Here is a 23,109-nt window from a genome sequence, read left to right on the forward strand (position 1 = left end):
TACCTTGCTCTTCTTTTTGTAGTTTCACGAGTTGTAGAGTTAGGTTATTGATTCTGAATCTTTCTTCTTTTTAATGTGGGCATTTACCGCTTTGAATTTCCCTCTGAGCACTGCCTTTACTGTATCTCGTAAGTTTCGACATAATATGTCTTCATTTTAATTCAGCTCTAAGTGTTTTCAGTTTTTCTTTTGATTTCTTCCTTGACTCATTGGTTGTTAAATAGTATGTTGTTTAATTTACACATATTTGTGTATTTTCCAGCTTTACTTCCGTTATTAATTTCTAATTTCACTTCATTGTGATTAAAGAATATACTTTGTATGATTTCAATCTTTTAAAATTTATTGAAACTTGCTTTGTGACCTAACATAGGATCTATCCTGGAAAATGATCCATGTATACTGGAGAAGAATGCTGTTGTTGGGTGGAGTGTTTTATATATGTTCATTAGGTCTAGTTGGTTTATAGTGTCATTTGGGTTCTCTATTTACTTATTGATCTTCTTTCTAGATGTTCTGTCCATTATTGAAAGTGATATGTTGAAGTCTTCAACTATTGTTGTAGAGCTGTCTATTTCTTTCTTCAATTCTGTTAGTGTTTGCTTTATATATTTTTGGATTCTGATGTTAGGTTCGTATATATTTATAATTGTTATATCTTCTTGATGAATTCATCCTCTTTTCATTATATGATGTCCTTTGTCTCTTATAACAGAGTTTGACTTAAAGTCTATTTTGTCAGATAATAAAACTGCCACCCCAGCTCTTTTGGTTACTATTTGTGTGGAATATTTTTTTTTCCACCTTTCGCTTTAAACCGCTTTGTATTCTTATGTCTAAGATGTGTGTCTTGTAGACAGCATATAGTTGTATCTTTTTTTTTTAAATCCATTTTGCTGCTCTAACTTTTGATTGGAGCATTTAGTCCATTTTCATTCACTGCAATTACTGATAAGAAAGGACTTACTTCTATCATCTTGATATTTGTTTTTTGTGTATGTTATGTTTTCTTTGTCCCTCATTTCCTCTGATACTGCCAACTATTGTGTTTTCTTGATTTTTTTGTGGTGAACCATTTTGATTCTCCTTTTTTTTTGGTATGTGTGTATTTTTTAGATATTTTCTTTGTGATTACTATGATGATTACATTTAACATCTTACATTTATAAATGACCTGCTTTAAATTGATACCGGTTAACTTCAGTAACATACAAGAACCCTATACCTGTCATGGGTTGAATTCGTGTCCCCCAAAAATATCTGTCAACTTGGCTGGGTCATGATTCCCAGTACTGTATAATTGTGTGCCATTTTGTAATCTGATGTGATTTCCTTATGTGTTGTAAATTCTATCACCAATAAGATGGATTAGTGACAGTTATACTGATGAGGTACAGGAGATTGGATAGTGTCTTAAGCCAATCTCTTTTGAGATATAACAGAGAGAAGCGAGCAGAGACACATGGGAACCTCACACCACCAAGAAAGCAGTGCCGGGAGCTGAGCATGTCCTGTGGACCTGAGGTTCCTGTGCTGAGATGCTCCCAGACCAAGGGAAGACTGATGCATCACAAGGACCTTCCTCCAGAGCCGACAGACAGAGAAAACCTTCCCCTGGAGCCAGCACCCCAAATTTGGACTTGTAGCCTACTGGACTGTAAGAGAATAAACTTCTTTTTGTTAAAGCCATCCACTTGTGGTATTTCTGTTATAGCAGCACTAGATGACTAAGACAATACCTATACTGTTACTCTCCCACTTCCTGTTTATGTTGTTGTTATCATCTTTATACATCACGTACCCCATAAGCTATTTTTATACTTATTTTTTAATGCAACTGTCATTATAAAGCAAGAAGAACATAACAATTGAATTAACAAGCAAAAATACCTTAAAAATGGTCCTTAAACTTGTCCTTGAAATTACCTTTAATGGATGTCTTTCTTTCTCTGTATGGCTTTGAGTTACTTTCTAGTGTCCTTTCTTTCCCATCTGAAGGACTCCCTTTAGCATTTCTTGTACGGCCAGTCTAGTGGATATGAACTTTCTCAGCTTTTGTTTATCTGGGAGTGTCTTAATTTCACCCTCATACTTGAAGGACAGTTTTGTTGGATATAGTATTCTTGTATGATGGTTCTTTTCTTTCAGCATTTTAAATATGTCACTCCATCGATTTCTACTCAGGTTTCTGAGGAGAAATTAGTGCTTAATCTTATTGGGGATTATTTGTACATGACCATTCACTTCTCTCTTGCTGCTTTGAAGATTCTCTCTTTACCTTATTTTATTAAATTTTATTTATTTTGCTGTTGATGTTGATAATATACACAGCAAAAGATACACCAATTTAACAGTTTCTACATGTACATTTCATCGACACTGATTACATTCTTCAAGTTGTGCAACCATTTTCACCTCCTTTTCTGAACTATTCCTTCCACGTTACTATAAACTCACTGCTCCCTAAGGTTCCTATCAAATTTTTAGAGTTGCTGTTGTCAATTTGATCCCATATAGATAGATCTTATTTATTTATTTTTTTTAGGATCTAATTGCTTTATTTAATTTTAAAAAAAAATTTCCCATACGAAAATTTATACATACATTGTTATGTGACTCTAATTGCTCTCCCCATACTGTGACAGCATACTCCTCCTTTCCACCCTGATTCCCCATGTCCATTCAACCAGCTCCTAACCCTCTCTGCCTTCCCATCTCACCTCTGGACAGAAGCTGCCTGTTTAGTCTCTTGTATCTACCTGAGCTAAGAGGCACACTCCTCACAAGTATCACTTTTTGTCCCACAGTCCAGTCCATTCCCTGTCTGAAGAGTTGGTCTCGGAAATTGTTTTAGTTCTGGGCTGATAGAGAATCCAGGGGCCATGTTTTCCGGGCTTCCTCCAGTCTCAGTCAGACCATTAAGTCTGGTCTTCTTACTAGAATTTGAGTTCTGCACCCCACCTTTCTCCTGCTCCATCAGGGACTCTCTGTTGTGTTCCCTGTCAGGGTGGTCATTGGTGGTAGCCGGGCACCATCTAGTTCTTCTGGTCTCAGGCTGATGAAGTCTCTGGTTTATGTGGCCCTTTCTGTCTCTTGGGCTAATACTTTCCTTGTGTTCATTCTCCTTTACTCCAGGTGGTTGGGACTAGTTGATGCATCTTAGATGGCCACTTGCAAGCTTTTAAAACCCCAGACGCCACTCACCAAAGTAGGATCAGAACATTTTCTTAATAAGCTTTGTTATGCCAATTAACCTAGATGTCCCCCGAAAGCATGGTTCCCAAACCCCTACCCCTGCTAGTCTGATCCCATATAGATAGATTTTAAAAGAGCATAATGCTCAAGGAAGACATGTTTTACTAGTTAAGCTAAACTATTGTTTGGTTTTAAGACGACTTCAAGGGATATTTTTGGTTTAAGGCTTAAAGATTATCTCAGCGTAATAGTTTCAGGGGTTCATCTAGCCTCCATGGCTCCAGAAAGTTGGAAGTCCATTAGAATTTTAAATTCTGTTCTGCATTTTCCCCCTTTTGATCAGAATTCTTCTATAGAATCTTTGATCAAAATGTTAAGTAATAGTAGCTGGTCACCATCCAGTTCTTCTAGTCTCATGGCAAAGGAGGAAGTTGTTCATGGAGGAAATTAGCCACACATTCTATTTCCTCCTCCTATTCCTGACTGTCCTTCCTCTGTTGCTCCAGGTGAATAGAGACCAACTGATGTACCTTAAATGACCGCTTGCAAGCTTTTAAGACCCCAGGCACAATGAACTAGATGCAATGAAACAGAAGGTAGAACAGAAGCACTAAACAGGTTATTAGGCCAGTTAACTGGGATGTCCCATGAAACCATGACCCTAAACCTCCAAACCAAGGAATCAAATCCCATGAGGTATTTGGTTGTACATAAACAGCCTCAGCAGCTACCGTTTTTTTTTTCTCGATATTGTAAATAATGAAACTTTTACCAGTTCAACTTTTTACAGGTATACAACTTATTGACAGCACTTACAATAATCGGCTGTACAACCCTACCCTTAATCAGTGCGATTTTTCCATCACTGCAAACTGAAACTTGCTACTCTATAAGCAATAATCTGCCTTTCCCCCCTCCTCCTGCCCCTGGTAACCACTAATAAACCTTTGTCTCTATATCTTTACCTTAGTTTTTGAGAACCTGATTATAGTGTATTTTGGTGTGGATCTCTTTGGGTTTATCCTACTCTGAGTTTGTTGAGCTTCTTGGATTTGCAGACTCATGTCCTTCATCAGATTTGGAAAGTTTTTTGCCACTATTTCTTCAAATATTCTTTCTGTCTCCTTTTCTCTCTTGCCTCCTTCTGTGATTCGTATGATACATGTGTTAGTTTGCTTGATGGTGTCCCACATTTCCATTAGGCTATAGTCAGCAGTCTGAACCTTCTCTTTTGTTGTGCCTCAGCCTCCAAAATTTCAATTACCTTATCCTTCAGATCACTGATTCTTTCTTTTGCCAACTCAAATATGTTTTTAAATCCTTCCAGTGAGTTTTAAACTTTAGTTGTTGTATCTTTCAGTTCAAGTATTTCCATTTGATTTCTTTCTATAGTGTTTATATCTTTTTTTGGATACTCATTTTGTTTATGCATCATTTTCCTCATTTTCTTTAATTTTGTGTTTTTCCCTTAGTTCTTTGATATTGTTTAATATTGTTGTATTATATTCTTCCAATCTGTTCATTATTTGGGTTTCCATAAATACAATTTCTCTCCCTTTATCTTGAATAGGCCATTATTTCCAGTTTCTTTGTGTGCCTTGTGATTTTTTTTTTTTTTTTTGTTGAACATTATAGTTTTACAACATGGTGTGTTTTTCTTAGCTACCATTGAGTTGGTCTCCAACTCATGGCGACCCCATGCACAATGGAATGAAATGCTGCCTGGTCCTGCACCATCTATATGATTGGTTGTGGATTGGACCATTGTGATCTACAGGGTTTTCATTGGCTGCTATTTGGAAGTAGACATTTCTTCCTACTCCATCTTAGTCTGGAAGCTTCACTGAAACCTGTTCAGCATCATAGCAACATGCAGTCTTTCACTGACAGATAGCTAGTGGCTATGCATGAGGTGCATTGGCCAGGAATCAAACCCAGTTCTGCTGTATGAAAGGTGAGAATTCTACCACTGAACCACTAATGCCTCGTATATATGTAACAAAATATCTGCCATTTCAACATTTAAAAAGAAATTCATTTTATTTTTGATATTTTCACAAGATTATTCTTTAATATGCATTTTTTTATTGTGATGAGTATGTATGTAACAAAAAAAATAGCCATTACAACAATTTTTAAAGGTACAATTCAGTGACATTAATCACATTCATCATGTTTTGTAATCATCACCACTATCCATTTCCAAAATTTTCCATAATCCTTAACAGAAGATGAGTGTTCCCTAAGCAATAATCCCCCTCTCCCCCTTCATCTTTGTGCCTGGTATTAAAATAGCCACGCTATCTCTCTTTTGATTACTGTTTGCATGGAATATTTTTTCCTATCCATTCACTTTCAACCTATTTGTGTCCTTGGGCCTAAGATGTGTCTTTTGTACACAGCATATCATGCTTTTTTATCCATCTGCTACTCTCTGTCTTTTGATTAGGGCATTTAGTCCATTTACATTCACTGTAATTACTGTCTTAGTTTCTTAGTGCTGCTATAAGAACAACAACAACACACACGCACAAGTGGATGGCTTTAACAAACAAATTAATTTTCTCACAGTTTAGGAGGCTAGAAGTCCAAATTCAGGGTGCTGGCTCTAGGGGAAGGCTTTTTCTCTCTGTCAGCTCTCTTGTCTTTTTTCAACTTCTGTTCTTCGGTTCCTTGCCAATCTTTATGTGGCCTGTATCTTCCCCTACGTTTGTGCCTAATATGCTGCTTTTATATCTCAAAGGTGACTGGCTTAAGACATATTCTACACTGATGTGGTCTCACTAACATAACAAAGAAAGTCCTATTCCCAATAGGATTACATCCACAGGAACAGGGGTTTAGGATTTACAATACGTATTTTGGGTGATAAAATTAAATCCATAACAACAATAATGAAGGAAGATGCCCACACAGGCTTCCCAGGGGTACTGGGAACTTGGGGTCCTCCTTGCCCTTACTCCACTCAGCAGGACGAGGGTGGGTCTAGATGAGCCCCTAAGGCCCCTCTAAGTGCTGTTAGGCTAGATTTAGGACTTCTAAGTTTGGACAGTCACAAATGGGACCCTCTTCCCACCTGGAGCCTCTGCCTTGGCCTTCCCCACCTCTTGAGGACTTTGGCCTAGGCCTCCCTCGTCCCTCACTCACCCTTCCCTCCCTCCCTCTGCTCTTTCTCCCTCCCTCCAACTCCCTCTGTTCTTTCTCCCTCCCTCCTCTCTCTGTTCTTTCTCTCTTTCCCCCCTCTCCTCCTTCCTCTGTTCTTTGTCCTCCCTTCTTCCTCCCTCCCTTCCTCCCCCTCTGCACTTTCTCCCTCTATCCCCCTTCCCCCTCTTTTCTCTTTCTCCCTTCCTCCCCTTTCTCCCCTCCTTCTGCTCTTTCTCCCTCCCTCTTACTTTCTCCCTCCCTCCTCCCTCTGCTCTTTCTCCCCCCTCTTCTCTTCCCCCCCTTTCTCCCTCTTCCTCCCTGCCTTCATCCCCCACTGCACTTTCTCCCTCTACCCCCTTCCCCCTCCCTCTTCTCTTTCTCCCTTCCTCCTCTTTCTCTCCCTCCCTCTGCTCTTTCTCCCTTCCTCTCCTCCCTTCCCCCCTACTCTTCTTCCCATGCTCCATTGGGCCTGCAGAGGCAGACTTTCCCCTTCTCGTCTTTATGGGATATGCCCGTAGGCCATATCCTCCTTTCTGCTGTGACTCCAACCTCTCTCTGGTCTAAAACTAGTTAGGGCTGAGAGAGGAAGACTCCAGCCTACCCCTCAGGCCGCCCTTGAGGAACTGCTCTTGTAGTAGTTCCCAGGTGGTGGTATCTTAGGCTCCAACCAACTTGCAGACTGGCCTGGTGGGCCTCAATGGAATTCTCATGCTGCCCTCTCTGTGTAGGTGTGTGTCCCCAAGTGGACGGCTGCAATGAGACGCGCATGCTGGAGAAACTGCCCCGCTGCGGGAAGGCCTTTGCAGAGATGATGCAGCAGGTGGATGTCTGGAAATGGTGCAACCTGTCAGAGTTCATCGTGTGAGTGCCCCGTCCAGGAGGGCCTTGTGGTGCCCCTCCCCAATGCCCAGCCTCTCCCCCACCCAGTACATTCTAGCAATGCCAAGCAGAATGCCAGGCAGCTCCTCACCTGAAGCCTCTGATGTGGGTGCCCTCCCTAACCCTTACTTCCCTTTAGGAATGGGAGTTGCACTGGCTGTTCTCCCTGTGCCTGTCTTCAATGTGCCATGCTGGAGGGAACTGCAGTTGGTGGCCAAGAAATATTGGAGAAGTTGAATTCCACCAGTCTCTCCTTGGTGTAGTGGGACAACAGCTTACCGAGGAGTTGCCAGTTTCTCAGAGAGCCCCAAGCTTTTTATCTCCTTGTGATCACAATCAGCACTGAGGCTGTTGCTTCCTTGGGAATCCCCGATGGGCTAGGCCTGCCCTTGCCTTGCTGCACACCTGAATCATGGCCTTTCCACACTGGCCCACTGCCTGGGACTCCCCCAGTTTGGCTTGGTCACTCTGCTCATCAGTTACAACGCTGCCTGGGGTCCTTTGCTCCAAGAAGCCTCCTAGACCCTGAGTCTGCTAAGGTGGCTAGAGCCCTTTCTCTTCTGCACCCTAGTCCTGGCTTCCTGTCCCCGATGGCTGTCCATGTGGTTTCTGTGTTGTGTTTCATATACAGTTGCCCTGAGGGTTGTACATGGTCAGTGCCGGGGGGACTGGCTGCTGACCAAACAGACTAGGTTTCTGAGTCAGCCATGTTGTGGTGCAGGGGACACAAGAGTGAGCTGGACCAGGCTCCTTCCTGCCCTTGGTGGGCCATGGGAGGCCTTCTGGGGCAGGCAGCCTGGCCCCAGGCCTGGGGGTGGACACACAGGAAAATGAAGGCAGAGTTTCTGGTCACCACAGAGTACTGGCCATGGCATCCCGTTCTGCTCCTTTCTGTAACACACTAAAACCACAGTAAGGAGATTTAAAAAGAGATGGCCAGCCCTAGGCCAGGGAGGACAGAAGAGGAGACAGTGGGGATAGGGTGGGGGGTGGTTCGGGAGTGGGAAAGCTGGGGCACCTAGCAGACCAACAGAGCTAGACCCTCAGCAGCAGTGGGGAACGTGGAGGTCTCTGAAGAATGGGCCAGTGACAGCAAACAAATCTCTAAATCCTCTCTCCTCCATGGGGCACTGGCCTCAGAGCCCCTCTGTCACCAGGCCAGACGAGTGGCTGTTCTTTGGAGCTGGTGAAACAGAGGTCTCTGGGCCTCCTTGTAGAACTGAGGGCATGGACAGTGTGCCCTCATAGGAGATTGGGCCACAGGATGCTGGTGGATGACTGCTGTCCCTAGGGCAGGGCCGGAGCAATCTCTTCTGAGGAATCCTTGCTGCCCACCTGAGCAAGGGCAGACTGCAGGGAAAGGCCCAGAGACAGTTTGTTGTGGGCTCCCCTGGAGGCTGGCAGAGCCCCCAGGAAGTCCAGCAGACTCAGCAATCTTCACTCCTGGGGCTGCTGGATATCTGGCAAAGGCCTTTTACACAGACAATAGAGACAAGACAGCAGAGCCAGGCAACTGGAGACTGTTGGAGGCAAGAAGACAGCTTCCAAAATCCATAGCTAATACTTTCAGAGAGACGAAATACCACACCCTGAAACAAGAACAGGATGTTATGAAAAGGAAGCACTCAGAGACAAAGAAAGAGCCCTTGAAAATTAAAAACAGAAATAAAAAGACTGAATGAAAGAGTTGGAAGAGAAACATTGAGGAAATCCCTTAGAAAGTAGAGCATAAAGACAAAGAAGTGGAAGGAGAAGACAACACAGTTAGAAGGATGGACTGGGAGGCCTGATACCTAATAAGCAGTGGGAGTTCTAGAAAGAGGGAGATCAGGGAAAGTGGAGAGGTCATCGTAAGTGGAGTAATTCAGGGAGCTTTCGCAGAGCCGAGGGTAAGCGTCTGCAGACTGGGTGGATTCACCTAGCCCAGCAAGAGGACCCGGAAACAAAGAAAACTGCTACCTGTGTCCAGGGAGACAAAAAGCAGGTGCTAGATAAAAGATCATGGGGGCATTGGTGGTTCATTGCCTTCCGTTTCAGAGACCTGGGTTTGATTCATTGCACCTCATGCGCAGCTACCACTTGTCTGTCAGTGGAGGCTTACCTGTTAGTATGATGCTGAACAGGTTGCAGTGGAGATTCCAGACTAAGATAGACTAGGAAGAAAGGCCTGGTGCTCTACTTCTGAAATTCAGCTGATGAAAACTCTATGGATCACAATGCAACTGATCATGGAGTTGGGGCAGGGCAGGGCAGTGTCCTAGCAGATCACATGATAGCCGTACCAGGTGATGGGATGAGCCCATTGCTTAAATTCCTTCATGGCCTGGCTGTGACTTTGCAGAGGGGCTCTTGTCACTCACTGGGGCAACCAAAGCATGTCCTCTCCTGAGAGCCTCCACCCAACAGCAGCACTCTGGCTCCTTCCTTAGCCAGTTAAGGTGGTGGGTGCAACTGAGGCTTCTAGAAGAGACATATTGCTTAGGAACACAGGTACAGACATCATACAGAAGTCAGCCAGTGTTACCTGGCTGGGGAGAGGGAGTTGTGATATGGGTGATGCTGATGCTCATCTCTTCTGAGCAGGGTCGTGGGTGCATGTTCTCTAAGCTGTGCGCTGACACCTGGAGGGAGGGTGGCTCTCGGAACCAGACTGAAGTGGGAGGCCACGGGGCCTGGGCTACCCAGGGGCCCTTGAGAAAAGATAATGTGCAAATAGTTGTCCTTATTAATAACACCTAGATTTTGTATTCCCGCCTGAAAAGAGGTTGGTGAGTTAACAGGGGTTAGAGGTCATGTGTTAAAACTTGTGCATAAATTTCATCCTCTGGCTCTGCTGCTGCCGGGGTGTCTAGGAAGCCTCGGTGTGCTGACTATGAGCCCAGTGGCCTCAGGACTGTCCTTGCTGGGCCTCTTTCCTCTTTAAGATGGAAGGAGAGTAGGAGATGGGATAGATGATTTTCCTACTACTGGATGATGAGCTTTTTGTGACTGTCAGGCCCTTTAATATCCCCCCACCCCCACCCGGTGTACCGCAGAAGGCCCGCGTGTAGGAGAGCTTCCTGACAAGCACACCTGAGACTCCTTTCAGCTCTGGCCCTCTGCAGCTTTCTGCCATAGACCCAGTTGCCTGCCTTTCTGGTGTCTTTACTCAGAAAAGTATTTGTTATTGTATATGTAGCCTGGTCTAGCCTGTTCCCAGCTTTGCTGAGAGGAGCCAGCTGTGAGTAGTTCACACGTGGCCCAGTGAGTCGATCCCCAGAGCTTGTGCTCAGCACTGCCCGGCACACAGCAGCTGGCGGGGGATGTCACCCTGCGACCCCTGAGCACTTGCTCTGTTCTAGGCCCTGCTAGTTGCACACAGACACAACCTCCCCTCGTCCTGTCAACCATCTGATTAGGTGAACATAATTAACCCCATTTACAGATGAAGCAACTGAGGCCCAGAAACGTTAAGTACAATGCCCAAAGTCACAAAGATGGTCACTGACCAAGCTGGGATTGGAGGAATCCAGTCACATTGGCTCTAAACCTAAACCCTGAACCACTTTTCCATACTGTCTCCTGGGATAATCCCTGCCCTGTTGTTTCCCTGCGAGGCCCCAGCTCTGACTGGAGGGGGGTGTTGCCCACTGTTCCCCAGGGTCTTTCTGCTCCAAACTTGGGAGTCAACTCTGGTGATCTTGGCCTCGCCTGAGACCGGGGCTGATCGTCACCAGGTGCATTCCTGAGATAACAGTACCCTGAGAAGGCTTTGCAGGCAGTATGGGAGTTACTCAAGGGTCATGGCTGCAAGCAGATGCTGAAGACTTTCAAAAGCCAAAGACCTTTGCATAGCCAGGAAGAGTTGTGTGCTAGAGGCTCCAGGGTTCCCCTGTCAGGGGCTGGGGTGGGGTGGGCAGTGACATCACTCTGGGTTCCCTGAGTCATGGCCCTGTAGGAAGAGCAGGTTTGGAGATGATGGGTCTGTCTGTGGACATGTGGTGTTGAGGTGCTGTGCCCCCAGGAGCCTGGGAGACATCCACAGGTGCTGGACCATGCCTTAGGCCCAGGAGATGCTACTGCTGTGGATATAGGTTCAAGACCATTGTCTTTGTCTGTCTCTTTTCTGCCTCGAGTTGGCTCTTCCTTGATGGAGTTACATGGAAGAGCAGAGATGTGAGTCTGAGAGCAAGTATGGACTCTGTCAGGAGTCTGGTTGGAGTCTTGGCCTGAGTCTACCTGGGCCCTTCGAAGGGAGGGATTAGCATTAGGAGGGCACTGAGCCGGGGGGTTCTGCCACTCCCCATTTCCTCGTCCTTTCTAATACTTGTGGGAAAAAGCCAGACAGAGATATTCTGCCCAAGAAGCTCCTTGAAGGGAGGTGGCTCCTTCCTGTTTATGGGTCAGCACAGGGGCTCCTTCCCCAGGACAGCCATAGCCCAGGAAGGAGGAGGGATCACAGGGCCAGTCCCTCAGTCCAGGAGAGAAGGGGTAGCCTATTGCTCCCCTGCCCCCACATCTGTCCTGTGGCCAGTCTTGGCCAGGCATCTGGGCAGTGCTGGCCTTGGACTGAGCTGGATGATGGCTCAGCAGGTGCCCATCTCCAGAGCATCCTGGAAGGTGGCAGCCAGCTCAGGTACATTATGTTTAGCAGAAGCCTGGGTCCCTCTGAGAAGCTTGGCCTGGTGTATCTGCTGGGCTGACCTGGGTGATGTGGAGGGACTCTGGGGGTGAGTCCCAGGCATAAATAACCCAGACATGGTGGGGGCATGCAGGTTGGGCAAGGGGCCCATGGGAGCTCAGGTTCTGGGAACAAGGAATCATTTGAGGCTTAGTAGAATATGGTTAAGGAGCCCTGGTGACACAGTGGTTAATTGCTTGTCTGCTAACCAAAAGGTCGGCGGTTTAAACCAACCAGTCTGCTTCGGTAAAGATTACAGCCTTGGAAACCCTATGGGGCAGTTCTACTCTATCCTACAGGGTCACTATGAGTCAGAATCATCTTGATGGCAATGGGTTTGGTTTAGAATATAGTTGTAAAAAGGCTAGGGGAGGCAGGATTATGGGCAGAGATGTGGGGTAGGAAAGCCAATCGGGCAGGGCCATGCCCAGAGAGCTCCCTGGGGGGAGACTAGAGGATGACTCCAATGGCATGGATGGCCCTGCAGGCGTCATGGGATGGCTGCCGCAAGGGCAATTCCAGTCCTGCTTGTCCTGTGCTACCTCTTCACATGAGGTCCCAAGAGTGGAGGGGACCCTCCCAAGGCCACATTTCGAGTGAGTGGCCAGACCAGGATAGATTCCAGCCACTCCCATCTTCCTCTGGCCTCCGTCCTTGCTCAGGTAGACCCTCAGTGGGGGAGCTGCCCCTCATGCCCACTCTGCCTGCAGGTACTATGAGATCTTCACCACCTGCACTGAGGTGGAGACCAACCTCGTGGGTTGCTACTGGCCCAACCCCCTGGCCGAGAGCTTCATCACCCGCATCCACAAGCAGTTCTTTTCCAACTGCACCGTGGACAGGGTGCACTGGGAAGACCCCCCGGATGAGATTCTCATTCCACTCATCACTGTGCCCATCCTGCTGACGGTGGCCATGGCTGGCTTGGTGGTGTGGTGTGGCAAGCACAACGACAAGATGAGGTGAGTGTGCCATTCTCCAGGTCCTGCAAACTGTAAGAAAGTCCCTGGGCCAGGTGCTGGCCCTCTGGCCACAGGCTGGGATCTGCACTTGGGCATACTCTACCGGTTATGGGTGATACCCTCACAGCCCAGAGCTTGTGGCCTGGCTGGAACACGGGCTTTGCCCCCAAGCTCTTCACTCTCTTTTTCTAGTCAGTGGAAGAAAACATGATCCAGGCTGGAGCTTGTGTCTGAGCACAGCAACTGCTGCTGCTGCCCTCTGAGCCCCTCCAGGCGGGGTCTACACCCAGCTCTAACTCCAACCCCTGCCCTGGGACCTCTCCGGCCTCATTCCTAGTTGAAGCTCCAATCTCGTCTTCAGGCCCAGCCTCATCTCCAGCCCGAGCCCTGAGCCACCTTCACCCCCATCTTCAGCCCCAGCCCCATCTCCAGCCCCAGCCCTGAGCTGTCTTCATCCCCATCTTCAGCCCCAGCCCCAGCCCTGAGCCATCTTCACCCCCATCTTCACCCCCAGCCCCATCTCCAGCCCCAGGCCCATCTCCTGCCCCAGGCCCATCTCTGGCCCCAGGCCTGGCCCGCCCATACCCACCTGCGGTGGCCCAGGTGGAGAGTGTTCCTGGCCACAAGAAGAGAGCAGTTCAAAGCCTGTGAACATTGTTACTTGGCATGGAATTCCTGACCTCTCCTGGTGAGGAGGCCCCGAGAATCACATCACACAGCTGACACCAGTTAGAGGAGACAAGGAACCAGGGGGTGGAGTCTACGCAGGAGCGATGTGTGGCCTATACATCTGCCTCCTGGTTTTGACCTGGTTCTTGGACGGCTGGGGGCTGAGATGTGAGAGCCCCTCCTGGGATACCTGCATGCTTGCTGGGTGGGCCTCCCCAGCACTTGTGTCCGAGACTTTCCCATGCCAACCTCCTCGTGTTTGTGCTCTAGGGGCCTGGGCTCTGCCTGTGTCATCTGTGCTCCCTCTGATTAAAGATGAATCCTTATTGCTTGGGTTTCCTGTTTTATTTTCAGCTTTTTACAGAGATGGTAGGTCTCCTGGGACTGACAAGCCCCCCACCCCCATTTTATAGGTCCCAGAGTCACAGTTTGTCAGGGCACAGGGGGACTCGAAGTTTTACAACAGGAGAATGTGGGCTGGGGAGGAGGCACCCCGTGGGGCTTTGAGGATGGAGGGTGGCTGTGGTCTAGATCCAGCTCCTTCTGCTTCCTCCACGAGGCCCCTGATGGAGGGGGACCCTGGCCAGTCGCTGACAAAATGGAGCTGGTCCTGGAGGCCCCAGCGCAGCGGGAGTGGGAGAGCTTCATCTCCGGGCCCTGATGTCATTGTCAAGCCCTCTGGTCTCCAGAAAAGAACAGGAGATTATGAGTGGAAGGACTGCTGGTTCTGAAGGGGGGTTTATGGAAGCACTCTGGAGACCAACATCCACGTAGACAGAGCCTGTACTCTGCCAGCCACCCTGCACACCTGGGCCCTGCTCTGGGTGGGGCACAGAAACCAGAGACCTCTCTCCTGGACACCCTTGCAGACACCAAGCGGAAAGTGGCACCAGGTGGTCCTTTCAGGGAATAGGACTTTGACGGGTAGAGCTGGGGGACAGGGAATCCCAGGTGTCAGGACCCTCCCAAGGCCACACTGTGAGGGGGTGGCCAGACCAGGACAGATTCCAGCCACTTCCATCTTCCTCGGGCCTTGTCTTTGCTCAGATAGACCCTCAGTTGGGGAGCTACCGCTCACGCCCACTCCGCCTACAGGTACTATGAGATCTTCACCACCCGCACCGAGGTGGAGACCAACCTCGTGGGTTGCTACTGGCTCAACACCCTGGCCAAGGGCTTCATCACACGCATCCACAGGCAGTTAGAAACACACAGCACCAGAGTGTGTCCTGGAGGTGGGAGGTGGGGAGTGGGTTGGGGAGGAAAGCTGGAAGGGGCTGGACTCAGGGTGAGGGGGCAGAAAGGAGGAATATTTATGAGGACTGGAACTAGGACTGGGACCAAAGCCCTGGTTCTCTTCATGGGAAGGGGTGCTGGGGTGGCTTACAGAGTCCAAGGGAGCCAGCAGCCAGGCCATGGCAGCTCTGGGACCTTTGCGGCAGGGCTGTGGTCAGACAACTTGCCTCCATCCCCTTCATCTCCCCGGTGTTCACATCAGGTCTGGTGGCCACTCTTGTGGCCAGAGCTAAGGTCAGTCCCTAAGCAGAGGGGAGGAAGGTTGAGAGGCCACTGGTCACCTCAGGTGGTGTGGGAGGGGAAGCAGAGGCCAGAGCATCTGTGTGTGTGTTAGGGCTCAGGGACAAGCTGGGCCTCCCCCTAAGGGTGGGCTCCTTGTCTCTTGCCTAGCCTGGAGCTGGACACACAGTGGACCTGCAGTCTGTGTGGTCACAACGTTGGGTTGGTGTTTGGGTCTGGGGCCCTGGAGAGAAAACTGGGGGTCATATTTGGGAGTGCCTGAAGCCATGTAGTGTGTGAGGTCACCAGAAAGGATGTTAGGGGTGGGGACAGGGGTCCTTCCAGGACAGTGCTAGAGGACAAGCCATGAAGGCGCTGGAGGGGGCTGAACAGCTGACTCTTCATGGAGGGGTCACAGCCAGGAGCACAGATCCATCAGGACTGAGCCAAGGAGGATCAGAGTCCACAGCTAGGACTTCCTGGAGGGGAGGGAGGCGCCCTAGGGGCATCATTAGACCCACCTGTTGGAGCAGGAGGGTTGGGAGCAGAGGTCCCTGGCTGAGGCCAGGGTAGGGTGGGGAGATGTTGTCTTGCCAGAGCTGCTTGTGCCTGAAGTCTGCATGGGAGCCACAGGCCCTCAGCCTCTCTCCCCTCCCCCCTCTCTGCTAGAGCCATGCGGCTTAATCTGCAGTACAGTACCAGCCCCCCAGTGTCTCCCCACTTGCTGGGGAGATGGGTATGCTTACCCCAAGTGTAGAGTGCACAGAGAGGGGCAGACTGAGAGGCCTGGGGGCTTTCAGGAAGGCTCACAGAGGAGGGGGTTTTTAGGTTGGGTCTTTAAAAGTGAGTAGGAGTTTTCCATTCTAGGAGGAGAGCATTATTAGCATATGATATGGAGGACCAAGGGATATGGGGGTGGTAGAGCCTGGGGTACAGGAGGGTATGTGGGGAAGTGGCAAGAGATAAGAAATGTGGGCTGAGGCCAGATTTTGGGGGAGGGGGCGGGGGTGGATTTGGGGTGAAGCTCTCTCCAGATGCACATTATTTAATTCAGAGTCAGCTTCTCACACGAGGCCTCTGTGTGCCTTACTCTTCCCCACTCATTCTAGAATCTTTCTGCAAGCTTCTCTTCTGTACCAGGCACCACGCAAGGCCTGGGGAGATGGTGCTAGAGGAGCCACTGTTTCTGTCCTGCAGGTGCTCCTTGTAGTCCTGCAGCTGAGATCACTGGTGGCAGCTAATAACCTTGTCCACTTGGAGGCTAGGCTGGCAGGGAGCAGCCTGTGAGGGATGCATGACCTTTCTTCCCCGACATGCCTGTATGCAGTCTGCTTTCAAACAGGCATCAAATCCTGCTTTTAAATAGGCTCTAGACCGAGGAAATGGTTGTCATGTTCACACAGGGTGTTTATTGTGCCCTTAGTCACCACAGTGAGGAGTTTATTGATTACATAAATTATGGTTTTTTTCAAGTGAGGGAATTCTATGCAGTTTTATGACCCAGTGGGTCAGTAGGGTTTTAAAAGACCCAGGAATTTCTTATGATATATCAGGTGAAAGTGTAGTATAGAGGATCCACTACTGGAAAGGCGATATGAACAGCTTTGTGGACCTGTTTGTTTACCAGTGAAACAATCACAACTGGTGGGAAAAAAAAAAAAAAACACAAAAAAACCCGAACCATTTAAAGTCTCTGGAAATTGTCCTAAGGCTATACTGCAAATGAAGAAACATTTATTCAAGAAAATCTACTAAATATCGATAAGAACAGCTAGAGTCTGTAGCACTTGAGCAATACCTTGTTCCCTCCTGCCCCCACACCGTGATCCAGCTCAGTGTGACAGAGGCTCCACTCTGGGTGGGTGTGGTCAAGAAGGCAGGGCTTCCTCTCCCTCAGCTCCCAGTCAAGAGGCTCCCTTTCCACTCAGTTCCCAATTAAGTTATCATGGTAGGGTATCTCCCTGGGAGAGGCAGGCTGCCAGCATTTCTAATCCCCTAAACTCTGTGATTGTAGAGGTTAAATTCCAGGCAAGTGTAACAGAAGTGGGAACTCCCTTTTTCCACCAAGCGGCCACTGGCAGATAAGAGGCTGTACCTCAAGCATGGCAGGCTCACCCCACCATCCCTCCACTCCACCACCACCACCCCAGCTTGCTTGTACAGCAAAGGTTCCATGAGAGGATAAATGACTCTTAGAGGTAAGCTGCTCCCTGTTTGTAAAGTAGGGATGGTGACATCTAGAGAAGTAGGCCACTGTCCCCACCCCCCAGCTCAGATCAATGGCTCATTGATTTTGCCCATGAAGAGAGGCAAGCTCTAAGGACAGAAAGCTCTGAAGCTGTCTCCAAAGGATCTGACTTTATTTAGAACAGAGTGTGATGAGTTCAAGCCTAAGGGTGCTCCTGAAAACAGTGGAGATTTTGGTGGTAAGAAATTAAGATGAGGCTGATAGCTCCATGTGAGCAACATGCTAAACCATAGACCAGTTAGTTTACCAGAGAGAATCAGGGAAATAGACAACTAAGAAGAGTCCTCCTGGAGTTAAAACAAACCTCAAAGACTGGCCTCAAAAAGTACCCATGCAAAGGGAACCAAATTTAGCTGGATTAGACTGTGGAACAATTTATGCCCCGAGGCATTGTCAACAACACTAGAGCAATCAGCTAGCAGCTAGTGGAGTTTAGCAGCTGAATATTATACCAACAGAGGCAGACAGATTAACAAAGAGATCAGGGAAAGAGACAAAGACCTTCCAAACCCACTCTCATCCCAGGGTGACTGTGTCCATGCCCAACTCTGCACCCTCTGAGGAGTGACATCAGATGCTTCATACTGTGACGGAAACAGACTTCACTAAAATACTCCAGCCAAATCACTAAACAAATGAACAAGCAAGCAGCAGCAGCAACAAGCCCCAGAGAGGAGCAGTCCAGTATCCAGAGTTGCTACAATATATTATTTTAAATGTCCAGTTTCCAACAAAAAATATAGGGTGTGCAAAGAAACAGGAAAATATGACCCAGACACCAAAAAAACAAAAGTAGGCAACAGAAACTTCCGGTAAGAATGACCGGATGAGAGATTTAACAGAAAAAGTTTTCAAAGTAACATTATAAATATGTTCACATAGCTTAAAAAGAAAGATTAAAGAAGTAAAGGAAGGTATACCAATGTTGCATTTATCAAATAAAGAAAATCAATAAAGAGATAGACATTTTAAAAAAGAGCCAAATGGAAATTCTGGAGTTAAAAAGCACAATAATCAATATTAAAAATTCACTAGAAAGGTTCAACAATAGATATGAACTGGCAGAAAGAAGAATTAGCAAACTTGAAGATAGATGGATAAATATGATACAAGCCAAAGAATGGAAAGAATAAAGAAGAGAGAGAGAAGAAAAAAAATGAACAGAGCCTCAGAGAAACGTGAGACATCATTAAGCAAACCAACATACAAGTAACAGGAGTACCAGAAGGAGAGTAGAGAGATGGAAGAAGAAAAAGTATTTGGAGAAATAATGGCTGAAAACTCCCCAAATTTATTAAACAACAATAACCTGCACATTTAGGAAACTCAATGAACTCCGAGTAGGATACACACGTAGCGAACCACTAACAGACACACTGTAGTTATTTAAATGGGCCAAAGATGGCCTCTGTGTATTAGCCCCAGGTTGTTTACTTGTTCACAACAAGCATGTTTTTAGTCACTTAGAACCTGCTGCTTTACATACCCCATGAAACTGCACCCAACATCTGCCAGCCAGATAAAACTTTATAGTTATAAAAACCAAAAGCTGCTGCCCTTTGGAGGTCTCTGACTCAGAGACATTCCATCTTGCTGCTAAAGAATATTGCCTTAACACACATAAGTTCTCCCCATTTTCTTCTATCCCCTGGGAATTCCCTTCTGCTCTTCCCCTTCTGGTGGCTCCCTGAACTGCTTGCTTTTGAAGGCCCCCTGCTTCAGAGAACTGCTCCTGGCCTGTGAGATATCAATGTGTCAGCTCCAATAAGTAGCTTGTGTGCAACATTGGTCATGTCTTTTTCCTTGATCAGCTTTGAATGCCCTCAAACTCACCACAGTAGTAAAAATGCTGAAAGGCAAATACAAGGAGAAAATCTCAAAAGCAGCCAGAAAAAAATGATGTATTTCTTACAAGGGAAATCCAATAAGAATAATGACTGGCTTCTCAGCAGAAGCAACGCAGGCCAGAAGGCAGTGGAATAATGTATTCAAAATGTTCAAAGAAAAAACTCAACCAAGAATCCTACATCCAGCGAAGCTACCTTTCAGAAGTGAAGGCAAAATAAAGACGTTACCAGATAAACGAAAAACTGAGAGAATTTGTTGCTAGTAGACATGACTTTACAAGAAATACTAAAGGAAGTTCTTCAGGCTTATCCAGTGGGCCTACAACATATAGATATGTAATATATGGTAATATATTTGCCAATAGAAGCACAAAGGAGGTGGGTGGGAGCAAAGCTATAATGGGCTAAGGAAATGAGCACATATGGTAAAGTAATAGTTATAACTATTGTTGGGTTGTAAAGTGAACAAATGTAGTATGTATAACAATGCCACCAAAACGAAGAAAAAGGAATAGAACTATATAGGAGTAATGTTTTTATATATTACTGGAATTAAACTAGTATAAATCTGAAGCTCATTCTGATAAGATGTATATGGTAAACCCTAGAGCAATCAGTAAAAAATAACTAAAAAAGATATAGTGAAAATATCATTAATGAAACTAAAATACTACAATAGAAAATATTCCCTCAATACAAAAGAAAATGGTAAAGGAGGAATAGAGGAACAAAAAAGACTGAAATTCAGACATGCCAGAATTTCATGGTGTTCCCTAAAGCAAACTGTGACCTTTTGGGTGCTGCCATCTGGACACCCCTGAGCACCACCTGAGCAGCAGGAGGTGAGAGGCATCAGAGAGGAAGGGGCTGGGGAGTAGGGAGGGAGAGAGGGTCTCCTGACACCACTGGAGTGCAGCCCTGGGGACTGGAGAACAGTGGGGGGTTACGAGCTTTAGAGGAGTATGTGGGCTTCAGAGGGTGGATGGCAGGGGTGGTTCCTCAGGGAAGTGATGTCTTTGGTGCTTTCCGTGCCTGGCCTTCTTCCATACCCCGGTCCTCTCAACCACCCTGGGATGGACCTTTTGATGTAGAAATGGGCTCAGAGTTGTTAGGAGACCCGTCCAAGCCACAGAGCCAGTCAAGCTGAGGGGTGGCTGTGGTGGAGAAGCTTCTCCCAGCCGCTTCTGAAGGCAGAGCAAAGCTGTGAAGGGCAGGTCTTCGGCCGCTCTCGGCTGTTTGTGAGAAGTGGCGCCTGCAGGGAAATTTGACTCATTTTGGGCCTGCACCTACCTCTATATGGTGCAGGCTCAAAATGATACAAATTTTCTGCATGGTCCACTTAGACAGCAAAGTCCATTTGACTTAGAGTTTGAGTTTCTGAGTCTCAGACACAAGTGAGCATTCTACATGGCAGGTCGGCCCTCCGAGGAGCAGCCGGAAAGTGGTTCTTGCTCCATCTGCCTTGGACTCCACCACCCTGCATTGGCCCATGCCCCTTTCTGCCATGCCTTTGGGGATGCCATGCCTCTTGGGGCCCCTGCTGATGGACTGTTACCCCCTCTCCCTGAGAATCTAGAGAAGGATGCTTCGGAGAGTGGCTGTAGTGGAACTCAGTGGCCTGGCCCTGCCTTGGGTCCTGCTCTGGGCTTGGGTGAGTTGCTCAGTCTCTGGCTCAGGTCCTTCTCACTGGAAATATGGAATAATGAACACAGAACCCCACAGGCTGGGGCGGGATAGTGACTAAGCATATTCATCAGCAAGGAGACATGTGCACTGCTGATCTGGGTGGGTTGGTGTCTGTGTGATGAGAAAGGGTGGAGATACAGAGCTTAGGACCACTCTCCATGCCCACTTTCTGAGCCACCCATTCGTGCACAGGTGGGAAACTGAGGCTTGTAAAGGACGTATCTCTGTCAGGACAGACTCTAGGTCACTTCCTTTCTCACACAAGACTCAGTTTCCTCTGCCCTGATTTTCCTTTTGATGATGTTTGAGACAGAGCAAAGCAAGTGGGCAATGGTCTGAAGAGGGTCAGCCCTAAAGTAGAGAGACCTGTGAGGGGTCGGGGCAGTTACCCAGGGGAGGAATGAGGGGCTGCAACTAGGGCAGTGAGGGGATGCAGACATGGGTTTGAGAGAGATCCTGGGGGAATCCCTAGGACTTGGCTCACCTGGTTTTGACTTTGACAGGATGAAAAACATAGCTGGACCAAGGATGGCCGGAACTCGGCTTCCCTGATCCCTGGTCAGGAACCCCTGCCTCCTGGGGCCCAAGATTTGTCCCAGTGTTGATGCATCTGCTCACCACGGACCTGTTTCTGTCTCAGTCTCTCCAGTTGGCCTTTAAGTGCTTGGGGATGTGGCAAGGAAAACAAAGGGGCTTTTCCCTAGAATCTTCCTCTCCAACTCAATGTCCTGTATTCCCCAGGGAACTTTGTCTTTGGTTTTCACAGCTCTATTCTGTGAACACAGATATTCCATCTTTCTCACCATCCCTCAGCTGTCCCCCCACTTCTCCTGCTGTCCTGTTGTCGGCCGCGCTGTGGAGACGTAATGTACCAGGGGTGGGGGCTCCGTGCAGCTCTACCTGGAGACAGGCTGGTAAACAGAGAGGTTGAGCCATGGGTGTTTAGAAAATTGTTATTATTATTTTGTATAGGAAGTTATCCACTTAAATAAAAAATAAAAACAACATTATAAAACAACCAGCAGACACTGGGACATCTTCACTCCCTCCCCACCCACTCAGCCCTGCCGCGTCCACAGGTGCAGGTGTGCTTTAAGGTGAATACCACACTCAAATGGCAAATGTGAACATGGTGCAGCACTGGACTTTAGGTGGAACAGTACTAAAGAAGAACACAAAGTCACAGCCTCTGTAGACTCTTCTCCTTTGGGATCCCCTGTAGCCTCACTTATAGGTATGGTTGGTTGGTGAATTCACAAATGGGCCCCAGAAGTGGCATAAAATGCCTGCTGCAGACACATTTGCTGGTCACTTAGCTGTTTCTGTCACATGATAGGTGTGGTTCTCTCCCAGCAGAGGAGGCAAACCATCATTCCCGCTGTTCAGCTACTGAAGACACCTGTGAAGTTCCTGGAAGGGGCCGGGCTGCTAGTGTGACCCAGTGTGGGGGATTAGGCTGAGCTCACATGTCCTGGAGGCTACCATTCAGATAGCCACATGTGCACCTGACACATCTGGTGGTCTGCTCTCACGGCCTTTGGAAAGTCCTCCTGTCCACCTGCGATCCAGAACTATGCTCTCACTGGATGGCCCCTCATTGGATGCCCCTCACTGAGCAGTCTGTGATATGTTATGGGATCCTCTGGGCACCCTCAGAGTCCAGGATGTCTGCACCTACTTGAAGCTCTGAAGCAGATGTGCCGTACCTGGAATTCCAGAATCTTTCTTGTTGGGGGCCTTTCCTGTGGCCCTTTTGTTTACACAGGGTAGCTATCAGAGTGTGAGGCTGGTGCCTGTCTTTGTCTCTGTGTTAGGTGTCCTTGGAGATTTCGCACAGGCAGCCTTCTTCTGGGAGAGATTGGTCCAAAAACCCTCACCATGCTCATGCCCGCTGAGTGACTGCCTGCACCAGGTGGTGGGCTCTTCTAGCTCAGGAGCTGTGTTCGGCTCCCCATAGACTCCACACCTGCCTGGGTGCTTGCAAGGTGTTCCTGAGGGAGTGGGGGACACACCACGACCTGGGCTGCAACAGGGGAACATCAATCTGGGCAGCTTGCAACTTTGGCTCTGCCCTCCCCACCTCTGGGGAGCTGGCCCTGTCTCATTGCCATATGTTGTGAGGAATTAATTGGGATCCCCTTGAATACTCTTTACAATAAGTAAGCTGAGGCTGGGTCATTGTCCTTTGGCGTTTTTTTTTTTTTTAATTTTTTATTGTACTTTAAATGAAGGTTTACAGAACAAATAGTTTCTCATTAAACAGTCAGTACACATATTGTTTTATGACATTGGTTAACAACCCCA

General features: G+C 47.7%; 1 protein-coding gene across 1 annotated transcript in view; it reads left to right on the forward strand.

Annotated features, from left to right (window-relative positions):
• Positions 1–13,178, forward strand: part of RAMP3 (receptor activity modifying protein 3) — a 31,171-nt gene extending 17,993 nt beyond the window's left edge. Inside the window, exons 2-3 of the mRNA XM_023740471.1 lie at positions 7,068–7,200; positions 12,589–13,178. Coding sequence (XP_023596239.1) covers positions 7,068–7,200; positions 12,589–12,844 — 389 coding nt within the window. The 3' untranslated portion in view covers positions 12,845–13,178. The remainder of the gene's footprint in view (positions 1–7,067; positions 7,201–12,588) is intronic.
• Positions 13,179–23,109: the final 9,931 nt, after the last annotated feature.

Source organism: Trichechus manatus, unplaced genomic scaffold, assembly GCF_000243295.1.
Source record: "Trichechus manatus latirostris isolate Lorelei unplaced genomic scaffold, TriManLat1.0 scaffold00155, whole genome shotgun sequence".
NCBI classification, from domain to species: Eukaryota; Metazoa; Chordata; class Mammalia; order Sirenia; family Trichechidae; genus Trichechus; species Trichechus manatus.